At 45.3% G+C, this 12,698-nt stretch overlaps 1 protein-coding gene and 1 non-coding gene across 5 annotated transcripts in view; both read left to right on the top strand.

Annotated features, from left to right (window-relative positions):
- The window catches only part of GCNT2 (glucosaminyl (N-acetyl) transferase 2 (I blood group)), an 88,207-nt gene that overhangs the window by 23,482 nt on the left and 52,027 nt on the right, over positions 1 to 12,698 (top strand). For 2 of the 4 annotated variants that reach the window (XM_065912548.1, XM_065912546.1), the window contains exon 1: positions 8,485 to 9,736. The exons of the other annotated variants lie outside the window; for them this stretch is intronic. In XM_065912548.1, coding sequence (XP_065768620.1) covers positions 8,818 to 9,736 — 919 coding nt within the window. In that variant the 5' untranslated portion in view covers positions 8,485 to 8,817. Of the gene's footprint in view, positions 1 to 8,484; positions 9,737 to 12,698 lie in introns of those variants that run through there. 4 annotated transcript variants of the gene reach the window in all.
- On the top strand, positions 3,464 to 3,535 carry TRNAY-GUA (transfer RNA tyrosine (anticodon GUA)). The gene has a single exon. It is a non-coding gene; the product is annotated as a tRNA-Tyr (tRNA).

The raw sequence follows: 12,698 nt of genomic DNA, 5'->3' as shown, positions 1-12,698 counted from the left end.
TCATCTTGCAATCCAAAGGACTCTCAATAGTCTTCTCCAACACCACAATTTGAAAGCATCAATTCTTTGGTGCTTAACCTTCTTTATGGTCCAGCTCTGACATCCACACATGACTACTGGAAAAACCACAGCTTTGACTATACAGATATTTGTTGGCAAAGTAATGTCTCTGCTTTTTAAGACACTGTCTAGGTTTGTCATAGATTTCCTTCCAAGGAGCAAGCCAGTGTCTTTTAATTTCATTAACTGGCTATGACTTATTTGAAAATGCTTTTTTTTTTTTTCATTTTCGAAGCCCCTCCCCAGTTTCAGACTCTTTATGGTACCAGTGGCTACATTTCTGTTACCAGAAGATTGCCTCCTTCCTCTGCAGGTTTTGACATTTGCCTATGGGGATTTGTGAGGACTATCTTTTGCAAATATTTGCTTAGCTCCTGTAGCATCCAGGAAGTGTTTCCTTGATACCTTTGTGCCATCAAAATGAGATGCAGATCAGTTCAGCTCCCACTACCATGATAGGGTTTGGTGGAACTACCTTCTGTCCTGCCACCTAAGCCTTGAAAGTTCTGCATGTTAATCTTCCTCCCCGCTTTGAGGCAAGAGTTTGAAATCATGCTTCGGGTTCTGTGATCTAGACAACAAACTCTGCTACTGCTAATTAGAAGAACAGTATAGAAAGTAAAATGATTGGGTCCCCAGAGAAGGTGGATTTTCCCCAGTGAGCTCCCTCGGAGAGCTCTCAGTTCTGGGAGAAATTGTTATTTTAAAGATGTGCTTAGAAAATGTCTTCGTCCTTCTCTTTAGCATCATGATCATCACAGATACGGACTTCCCTGGTGGTCCGGGGGCTAAGACTTTGTGACTCCACTGTGTGGGGCACCGGTTTGATCTCTGGTCGGGGAACTAAGATCCCACATGCCTTGTGGCATGGTTTAAAAAAAAAAAAAACTGCATAGATACATAGACAAACAAACAAAAGGCTTCGTTTATAAAACATCTGGCCACTCAGAACAGAATTGTTTAACTGACTGTCCAAAGTGAAATGGACCATCACTGTTCTCTGCTTTTTCATGAGATACTGTTAGTTCCAAGGGAAGAAAATTAATCCTTATATTTTATAATTAAGGAATGAATCCCTGAGTCACTTGACCTCCTTCAATAGCAATGCAAAGCACACACAGATGACCTGCTGAAGAACAGCCACCAGTGAGGCCAAGAAACGATAGCATCTCACCTCACTTACCCAACCTTTTCTGCTGACATGACTTTGCACCTCCGTGCCACGTCAACAAACGTCACCAGACCCAATCCTTTCAGTGCCCGTGCGCTGATTTACCATTATCAATAGAGTGTTTTTGCTCAAGCCTCTGTCCCCTCCATTTCTTTCCCAACTCCAGGATAACTGTTAATTGTGAATGGCAAAACAGGTCCCAGAACAATTATGAAAGTATAATGAAGTTTGCATTAGTCCATGCAATTAAACCAAGGAAAGATGCATGAGGAATATGACTAGAATTCAGTACTGATGTGGTATATTTGTAGGTAGGTCTTTGAACAGGCATGTACTGCGGGGGAAGAGAGAAAAAAGCACTATTTGTACAGTAAAATGACATCTCTGAATAGCCAGAAATCGGCCTGAAAGAAGGGGAAGAAAAAAAGAACGTCAGAAATGACTCTTCTAGCCTCTGCTGTTCTGACATATAAATTAAAACAGTGGACAAATGTGAGCTTCAACATGCCTTCTTCCAGAGCTGAAAATTGCGCTTTCAAATGCCCAGATGATTCTGGACCCGTTTGGCAAGCGTTGAACACACGTGTGCCAGGCCCTGGTGGAGCTGCTGGCTTGTGAGAGAAACAGGAGGTGAAAGTTCCTGCTCTCCCGCACTCACTGTTTAAACACGACGGGTTCTTTGAGGTCGCAGTTCACTGACTCAAAGGTTTTTATCTGCTGCCCTGCCAAAGAAATTCTACATTTACCACTCTCCCTGGGAAATTTCTGCACATGAGGCTTTCTCGTTTTGGTGTTCTTGCTAACTCTTGTAATTTCCCCAACTGGAATGCCTTCTCCTTGCTCTGTCTGAATCTCACCATTGGAAGCTCTTGCAAACCATCCCAGCTGCAAGGGAATTGTTTGTTTCTCTTCCCAGTTCCTGTCACATTTATTGGACATCTTCTTGTCTGGAACTGATCCATAGTCTTTCCTGTTCTGTCGGTTGTCTTTCCAGCTGTATGTATCTTAAATCCTAGTAAAGATACACTTTCCTACAGGTCAGGGGCCATACCTCAGACTTCCTGGATTCCATCACTGTTGCTTAGTGATTCACCTTACATCATGCTAAATTGTACTTCATTTTAAAAGCTGGAAAGGGAGGCTTCCCTGGTGGTCTAGTGGTTAAGACCCCACACTTGCAATGCAAGGACTGGTGTTTGAGTCCTGGTTGAGAAACTAAGATCCCACATGCCATGTAGCACAGCCAAAAATTAAAAGAATAAAAATGAAAAATAAATAAATCTAGTTTTAAAAATCTGGACGGAATCATGGAGAACATCCTTTTTATTTATTTTTAAGTTATTATTATTTTTTAAAATATTTATTTGGCTACGCCAGGTCTTAGTTTCAGCGTGAGGAATCCAGTCACCTGATAAGGGGTTGACCCTGCATTGAGAGAACGGAGTTTTAGGCTCTAGGTCATCAGGGAAGTTCCAAGAACATCATTTTTAAAAAAGAAACCAGTGGGAGCCTAAGATCACATAATCAGTTAAAGGTAGAAAATTCACCAGTACCCGGGTTTCCTTATTTTTCCACCATTCCCTGTTAGTAATTGTAGGGTTAATGGGTAACCTTTCCTTGAAACACAAGAGAAAGTACATCTCACATGGTTTCCCCCCTCCCCCTGCCAAAAAGTGATTAAAAGTTGTGTTTTTATGTTATTTAATCTATCTGGTCAGTCAACGTGGTCAGAGCTTTTGCTTGTCAGGAAAAAAGATACCCGTTGTTCTGTTCCTAATTCTAGTTAGAAGAACATTTACCCATGAGCACTTAGAACTATGGGGAATGTGGGCTCCATTCATTCATTCACCTGTTCATTCATTCATCACATTCAACACATATAAATGTAAATAAATCACCTAAGTAAGGTAACGTACATATTTCTCATCAAAAGGTAGAACACAGGAAAATAATAATAGAAGTAGACTCTACTCATTCACTGTCTATTAATTCCTTACTGACCTTGGGACTTTAAATCTCTCCCTTATCTTTATTTCTTTATTTAAGAAAATCTCAAACAATTGCAGTATCTGATGTCCTGTGAATATCTGCAGGACTAAAGCCTCAACTGTAAGAGCCTCTTACATATCCTTCTACTTCTAGAAAACGTAGTTAACTGAGGCATTGCTATCACCCTTGCTTTGTAGTTTAAGATGCTTTACTTTAGTTATGTGTAAATGAACTCAAGGGGCTTCCCTGGTGGCTCAGATGGTAAAGTGTCTGCCTGTAACGCAGGAGACCTGGGTTCGATCCCTGGGTTGGGAAGATCCTCTGGAGAAGGAAATGGCAACCCACTCCAGTACTCTTGCCTGGAAAATTCCATGGATGGAGGAGCCTGGTAGGCTACAGTCCATGGGGTCGCAAAGAGTCAGACACGACTGAGCAACTTCACTGGTTCAAATGGACTCACTGGACAAGAATTTGAGCAAACTCCAGGAGATAATGAAGGACAGGGAAGCCTGATATGCTGTAGTCCATGGGGGTCAAAAAGAGTCAAACATGAATTAGGGGCTGAACAACAGCCACACTATAATACTATTATTATTATTACCGACAAGTGCCTTATGCATTTGTGGGCTGACTCATACTTTCCACCATGATTTATTTTGCTCTTGTTCTCCCTCCAGTTGGCACTTGTTGCCTGGGAGCTTCTCAACCCAACATCTTAGGTGCTGCCCCTTGGACAAAAAGGTGACATCCAGGTTTTTCAAAACAATAACATGCAAGGTCTTTTATGACCTTTTATGACTCAGCCTGGCAGGCAGCAACTCCAGGCGCTGCTCCCTCAGCGCACCTTCTGTAGGTCTCCCAGCCTCAGGCAAGTGCTACCTTGCCTCCTCGCACAGAAAGCCTAGGGGTGCTGAGGTTCTCCTCCCCCACTTTGATTATTTCTTTATTTTGCTGAGACTGGGAGTCTTCCATCATTTCACAAAAAAGGATGCCCTCTTCATTTTGGAGCTATGCTCCAGCCAGCTTCAAAATTGGATAAATTCTTCTTTTTTTTAAATAGGACTATTGGACCTTCAGTTGACTGAAGGTTTCCCTGGTGGCTCAGACGGTTAAGAATCTGCCTGCAATGCAGGAGACACAGGAGATGTGGGTTCGATCTCTGGTTCGGGACAATCCTTCGGAGAAGTAAATGACAACCCACTCCAGTATTCTTGCCTGGAGAATCCATGGACAGAGGAGCCTGGTGGGCTACAGTCCATGGAGTTGGAAAGAGTTGGACACAACTCAGTGACTAACACACACACATAGTCAACTTACAATGTTTCATGTGTATAGCAAAGTGATTCAGTTATCCCTAAACACGTATTAATCTGTTCTTTTTCAGACTCTTTTGCATTATAGGTTATTACAAGATATTGAACATAGTCCCCTGTGCTGTTGTGTTGTACAGTAGGTCCTTGTTGGTTATCTACATTTTCGTGTGTATATGTTAATCCCAAACTCCTAATCTATCCCTCCACCCCCCTTTTCTCCTTTGATAACCAGAAGTTTTCTTTGTCTGTGAGTATATTTTTATTTTGTAAATAAGTTCATTTGTATTATTTTTTTTTAATTTCACCTATAAGATGATTTTCATCTTTCTCTGTCTGACATACTTCATTTAGTATGATCATCTGTGTGTGTGTGCACACGCTCAGTTGCTCAGTCGTGTCCAACTCTTTGCAACCCCATGAACTGTGGACTGCTAGGCATCTTTGTCCATGGATATTTTCCAAGCAAGAATACTGAAGCGGGTTGCCATTTCCTACTCTAGGGGGTCTTCCCAGCCCAGGGATCAAACCCCCATTTCTTGTATCTCCTGCAAGGGTGATTCTTTACCTCTGTGCCACCTGGGAAACACCCATGATCATCTCTAGGCCCATCTATATTGCTGCAAGTGGCATTATTTCATTCTTTCATATGGCTCAGAAATATTCTATTGTATGTATATATACACCACATCTTCTTTATCCATTCCTCTGTCAATGGACATTTACGTTGCTTCTATTGTAAACAGTGCTGCAGTGGACATTGGGATGCATGCACCTTTTCAAATCAGAGGTGTTATCTTTTCTGGATATCTGCCCAAGAGTGGAATTGCAAGATCATATGGTAATTCTGTCTTTAGCTCTTTAAGGAACCTGAATACTATTCTCTATAGAGGCGCACCCAGTTACATTCCCATCATCAGTGTAGGAGGTTCCCGGAAAAACTCAAATGATGCAGAAAACAATAAAAGCTTCTAAATGGAAGAAAGAACAAGCTTTTAAGGTGGCCCTGGGGAGGGTAAACATGTCTAGCCTGATTAATTGTCTATTTCGGGAACAATTGCTGCCAGAGCGAGCCAAAGGTGGGGTTGCTAGGCCTGCACGCGTCTCTCCTGCCCTTCCTGCGGTCACAGGCAGGGAGGCAAGGCTGAGCTGTTCAGTCTCAGCAGCCAAGAAACAAAAAAACCCCCAAATGCCTGGTGTCTGTGCTGGAAAAGCAGGTCTTATGGCCTCACAGGCAGGAAAGGGAACAGTGGTCTTTCGCTGTTACAAGTGGTTTTTTTTTTTTTTAAACTTCTTCTGTAGGGATTTTTCAATACCCAAGGGCAGACAGGAAAGGCAGTTATATTTTAAAAACTCAGACAATGCCGCTTTAAGTAACAGATTGAATACCAAAGAAGTATGCTGAAAGTTCCTAATTGGCTAATGTCTGTATTTCTCAATAGAGTAATATTATTAACGTCTACCCTCTAAGCCTGTAGAAATCTGAATCCCTTTCTTGCCGGCCAGTTGGAAATAATAATGTAAACAGACTCTTGTGGCCTCATTAAGTCATGTGTCTGAACACTTTGTCAAACTGCAAATATTTAAAATATTTTAATATTCATTTAAGCCAAAAAGGCTTTGCCAAACTAGATATTGAAATTACTCTGTTGTTTTGAAACAGAATAGATTATGGCCTGATATTTAAAGGTATTATTTGGAGGGAGGAGGGAAGCAGCCTGGGATTCAATTTTCCATTATCTTGAACTATGGAGACACTAAGAATTAGATTAGTCTGTTCTGTCCAGCTAAAGGTTCCATCTACTTTTTCCACTTAGCATAAAAATCCAAAGGTGGGTTCCATGCAGAGTTTATTTGTGATAGATCTTAGAGGATGAGGAGAATTTAGTAAGGGAGGGAGAAAAATAATGTATGAGCTGGAAGAATGAAAAATGTGAGCAATAAAAGGTAGAAGGAAAACCTGCCATGGCTCAGGAAGTGATGAGTCATTCAGTTGGAGTACAGAGTGCCTTGAGTCGTGGGGATTAACCTTGCTTTTCCTGCCTCTGCTGAAAGCAAAAAAAATCAGCATATTGGTCTATTAATTTTATTGATAGCAGAGTAGAGACTTTTCAAAAGGGAGCAGGGAAGGGGCATTAAAAAACATTTTCTTCTTCATCGGGTGGGGTGGCCATAGTGCATTACTGCTACAGAATGAAGGCTCAGAGAGTTACTTTCAGATCAAAAGTGATGGGAAACGGGAAGGCAGGTAGTAGTTGCATGGGAAGTCATCATAAAGAGCATATGTTGATCTGCATGAAAAAGGAAATGACCACCCACGCCAGTATTCTTGCCTGGAAAATTCTACAGATGGAGGAGCCTGGTGCGCTACAGTCCGAGGGGTTGCAAAGTGTCAGACACGACTGAGCGACTTTCACTTTTCATTGTAAAGGCACAAGGCAAACAGGATGGGTGGCGTATGCTCTAAAACCCTGAACTCCCCAACGGCTTGGGGGATAGTTTTTAAGAAAAATTTGGGGATGAGGGCGGCAGGGCGTGTGACTGTTCTTACTGACTGGAAAACTGAGCGCCGAAGAATTGATGCTTTTGAACTGTGGTGTTGGAGAAGACTCTTGAGAGTCCCTAGGACTGTAAGGAGATCCAACCGGTCCATCCTAAAGGAGATCAGTCCTGGATATTCATTGAAAGGACTGACGCTGAAGCTGAAGCTCCAATCCTTTGGCCATCTGATGCGAAGGAAGAACTGACTCATTGGAAAGACCCTGATGCTGGGAAAGATTGAAGGTGGGAGGAGAAGGGGATGACAGAGGATGAGAATGGCTGAATGGCATCACCGACTCAATAGAAATGAGTTTGAGGAAGCTCTGGGAGGTGGTGATGGACAGGGAGGCCTGGCGTGCTGCAGTCCATGGGGTCACAAGGAGCGACTGAACTGAACTGAGATAGGAGGGCTCTTTGCTCATCCTCTACCTGGGAGGGGCCCTAGATTCTGCAGATAAAATAAGGACACTGTTCCCTGTATGCCCTGAGGTGGAACCAGGACCCTGCCCCAAGGCTGTACTTCTGTTTCTTGGCTCTTCTCCCGTTTTGTCTGCACCTCCCCCTGCCTCCCCCTGCATTAGCAACTGTTTGAATCTGCCCTTTGGAGGGCAGGGAAGGTCAAGGAGGCTGAAAGTGAAAGTGAAGTCGGTCAGTCCTGTCCGACTCTTCGCGACCCCACGGACTGTAGCCTATCAGGCTCCTCGGTCCATAGGATTTCCCAGGCAAGAACACTGGAGTGGGTTGCCATTTCCTTCTGCAGGGGATCTTCCCAACCCAGGGATCGAACCCGGGTCTCCCGCATTGTAAGCAGACGCTTTACCGTCTGAGCCACCCGGCAATCCCGAAGAAAACTTATTTCCTACAAACAAGAAATGGGGGACAGGGAGAGGCCGCGTCCCCGGGAGGACCCCAGGGGGTCCTGCGCTGTGTCAGCCCTAGGACGAGCAGCACTGGGGGAGGAGCGGGACTGCGCCCCGACCTGAGTCACAGGACACGGGACCCTACACTTTGAGATCCCCTAGGACAGGAACTCCTTTCAGCGCCCGATTGGGAACGGAGAAGGGCGGGGCGCCCGCGGTACCGTCCAGCCAGTTGGATGAGGCTTTCTTTGGGACCTTGCGGCTGCATTCGCACCCACCCCGCCCCGACGCGGGGTATTTGAGGATGGAGGCCGCCGGGTACACCCGAGAGTGTGCGGTCACGGGAAACAAGCGGGGGTGAGTGTCGCAGCCTGTGGGGGACTAGCAGGAAATGGCACGCGAAGCGCATCATTTCGACTTTTTACTCTTACTGTACTCATTACCCGAGTGACCACAGTAAGGGGTGGGGGTGGGGGGTCGGAGAGAGAAGACCCTTGCGAAATGGAAGAAATAAGTGTTTCGAGAAACTAAAGCTGCAGGCGGCGGGGGGGAAAGGAATGACCGGAGTTGTAGTGAAACCGGCAGCTGCGGCGAGCTGGGAGCCGCTGGGAGGGGAAGAGGCTGGGCTTAAGGCAACCTGCCGCGGGGTGTAGACAAAGGCGGCTTGGGAGGCAGAGGCCGGGGCGGGATCAGTCGCTACTATCAGCCTGGGGAGAGCGCAGCGGCTGGACTCCCGCGAGGAAACCCGGGAGATTCACCAGCCTCCCCTTCAGGGCAGGAATGCCCGGAGTATGCACCAAGCTAAGAACCCAGAGGGAAAAAGTAAGTGTGGGAGAGGACTTAGCCGATTTTGACGGTCTTTGAGCTCGGAACTCCTCTTGGAGGCATGCCTTCGCCGATGCGTTCCCTCTTCATCGTTTCTGTCTCTTGTGTCATCGTTTTCATCGTGTTTTGCGTGTTCAACTTTGGGGGAGAGCAAGGCTTCCAGAAGCTAAATAACTCAGACACTTGGATGCTGACTCAAGTTTGCACATCCCTCATCAAAGACAAAACAGCATTACTCTGGAGAAACAAACTGATGATGTATGAGAAGTCTTCCTGCAAGGCGTCCGTGACCCATAGCCACTACATCACGGAGCCCTTATCCAAGGAAGAAGCCGAGTTTCCTTTGGCATATATCATGGTCATCCATCACAACTTCGACACCTTTGCAAGGCTCTTCAGGGCTGTTTACATGCCGCAGAACGTCTACTGTGTACATGTGGATGAGAAGGCGACAGTTGAGTTTAAAGACTCAGTGGAGCAGTTACTGAGCTGCTTCCCAAATGCTTTTCTGGCTTCCAAGATGGAGCCAGTGGTCTATGGTGGGATTTCCAGGCTCCAGGCTGACCTGAACTGCATCAAAGATCTTGCAGCCTCGGAGGTTCCATGGAAATACGCCCTCAACACCTGTGGGCAAGATTTCCCCCTGAAAACCAACAGGGAAATTGTTCGGTATCTGAAGGGATTTAAAGGGAAAAACATCACCCCCGGGGTGCTGCCCCCAGCTCACGCAATTGGGCGGACTAAGTATGTTCACCGGGAGCACCTAGGCAAAGAGCTTTCCTATGTGGTAAGGACCACAGCCTTGAAGCCGCCTCCTCCCCACAATCTCACCATCTACTTTGGCTCTGCCTATGTGGCCCTGTCCAGAGAGTTCACCAACTTTGTCCTCCACGACCCACGGGCCCTTGACTTGCTCCAGTGGTCCAAAGACACCTTCAGTCCGGATGAACATTACTGGGTGACGCTCAATAGGATTCCAGGTATGTAGGATTCCCTATTTCATGTGAAGGCAACATTCTGTGCTTGAAAGGGCTTTTCGAGCGCCTGCTCCTTTTCAATTAGGAGATAAAAGCTGAAGTATGTCGTTTTCACCTGAATTCTTTCTAAACCCTGAAAGAATCATGTTCTTTAGGTGACAATTCAGTAGTCTAACCAAGCCAAACCAATACCTCTTAGTGGTATTGATCTGCAGTTTGTCATGTTCTCTTGCATTTATCATCTTATTAAATCTTTGCCGCAGTCAGGATGAATTGCGCCCCATCCCCTCTGGTGTTCTTTCTTTCCCCCAGATTTGTCAGACTTGCTGTAACCCCAGGGTCATTGGCTTGGCCACTCCCCTGCCCATTCCTAGTTTCCCCCTCATCAGCCAGATATCAACTCTGAGAAGCTGAACTGACCGTCCCATTCTTTTCCTTCAGAGATTTTCATCATCTTTTGGAATTATTAAATCTACTTATTTGCATGGATTTGTTTTTGGCCTTCTCTGCATTAGCTCTGTGAGGTGGGTCATTTTCTATTTTACCTGCTGTATCCTCCGTGCAAAGAACACATAGTAAAATGCTCAATAAAAAAATGAATGAATGAATGAGGCAAAGCATGAGGCTTTACTGTGGCACCACAGCTGTCTCCCTAAGACCCAGTGGGCAGAGAAATATTTGGACTCATGCATGTACCACATCATAGGCATCACATTTTAAAAATATATTTATTTTTAACTTCAGATAAATAATGAGATTCCAGGAGACGCTCTTTCCTTTCTCATCTCAACAGTTCTACCTGTGCTAATGGACCAGATCAATGATTTTTAAAACTATATAAAACATGATTGGATTTCTTCTGAAGGAAACAGCATGCTTTGGACTCACTGAAAAATACAAAATGGATCTCTGATGAACTCGACAGCATTATTATAGCTAGAGAAAAACAATCATTGTTCTGGTTTTTGGGGGGCTGCCAAGTTGGAAACACTGGTAGGTGCTCTTAGACTGCAGGGCAGGGCCTGCTGGGCGATAAACATGCCAGCATTCTCTGGAAAATGCCGTGTTTGGTCTCTGAGTCCCAGGGTGACTGGCTGGGGAAGAGGGCTTGCTCCCATCAATGCACACTCTCTGTCCTGACCTCCCTCTGCCTAGGGCCTCCGCCTTTTCACCTTTTACGTGTTGTTTCCATCTTGGGTGGGGAACATTAGGTACTTAGAGGCTGGTTTTCATGTTTAAATGTTTATTCCCTTTGTGTTTTCACTATCCTCTTGAGATTTATAATGGTTTGATACTAGCCACGTGGTTCCAGAGATATACTGAGATGAAGGCAGTTGTCACTTCACAAAAGCCTGAATTGTCATTTCTTAAAAAAAGGAAAAGCATGGGTTTGGGTTAATGTTAAATGTCTGTGTTTGCTTAGCAGAGAGATGGTTAGTCTTAGCAATGTCAAATCAACTTAAGAAAATCAAGGAAAAAATGACCTTTCACCGCCCTCCTCCCGTCCCCCTTTTCCCCCTTAGTCCCCTTCTCCTTTCAGCCCTGCTGAAATAAAGGCAGGAGGCTGAGAATGATATACCTGGATAGGCTCAGGAGACAAGCCCATTTTTGCCGTAGGTTCGTGGGGTAGCTCCCTGCCTTCTGCCCTCTCTTGGTGAGTGTATGGTAGTGGTGGTGGTTTAGTCACTAAGCCGTGTCTAACTCTTGTGACTCCGTGGACTGGAGCCTGCCAGGCTCTTCTGTCCAGGGGATTTTCCACATAAGTCATCTCTTGGAACCTCCTATCTCCCCAGCTACAAAATAAAAGACCCAATAGACAAGACCCGTATTTTTTGTTTCTACGTATGCCCTCTTTTTTTTTTTTTTTGCAGAGGGCACAATACTCAGAACCACATAAACACATAGCACGCAGCTGTTGAGAACTTGTAGAAAGGCCGAGATACTGGTGAGTCTAGACTCCCTCAGTCTTGTTGCCCCTTGGCCTCGGCAAGGGCATGGCATCACCCCTGTGGGAAACTGGAGGCGAGGGCTTCGCGCTGAGGACCCTCAGTGATCTGATTCTTCAAGGGATGCCTTTCAGAATATGCCACTTCCCAGGGGCTTGTCACCTTCTTCTCTTACATTCCGGGTGGCATCCTGGTTCAGGGAGCTGGCAGGAGGATATCCTGCCCAAAGGTGGCCACTTCCCGAATCACAGGTGACAAAGAAAAGAAGCCATCAAGTGCTCTGGCCCCGGTGCTGGACCGCCCCTTCTTCAAAGGCGATGCCAGTGCTCCAGTCTCTCCGGCGGTTTTCCACTTGAGCGTTCTCTGTGACTTAGGATCGGGTGCGTGAACCTGGTTCTTTATTAACAGGCACCCTTTGACCATATCAGCTCTCTCCTTCTCTGTGTCATGTTTTAAGGGGAAAAGTCCTTTGATAAACACAACATAAACATCTTTCTCCAAGTTCAGATAGTGCTTTTCCTTGCCTCCCTCAAAGTTTCCTTCTCTCTCTGTCTCACACATCCTAAAAGATCTTTTTTTACGTAGTTATTTATTTACCTCCTTGGCTGTGCCAGGTCTTAGAGGGATCTTTAGTTGTGGCTTGCGAGCTCTTAGTGGTGGCAGGTTGGATCTAGTTCCCTGACCAGAGATCGAACCTGGTCCCCCTGCATTGAACGTGCAGAGGCATCTTAGCCACTGGACCACCAGGGAAATCCCGCTAAATATCCTAAAGTATTTGTGTTAGAAAGAGACCCTGCACAGACATATCATGCTCCCTGAAACACCCACAAAAGGACTGAGACCATGAACATACTAGGATCCTGTTTGTGAATGATATCAGAAAACTAAAGGAGAACAGTTTAAAATGAGTGACTCCGTGAAAGTATATTCATTGAGTTAGGACGGAGTCGCGTATCCTCACTGCTTTTTTTTTTTTTCTATGTTGTCTTTCTATTGAGACAATGAATTCTCTCTTGGTT

The sequence above is a fragment of the Muntiacus reevesi genome, chromosome 20 (assembly GCF_963930625.1).
Source record: "Muntiacus reevesi chromosome 20, mMunRee1.1, whole genome shotgun sequence".
NCBI lineage: Eukaryota > Metazoa > Chordata > Mammalia > Artiodactyla > Cervidae > Muntiacus > Muntiacus reevesi.
This window is presented reverse-complemented; position numbering and strand designations above follow the sequence as displayed.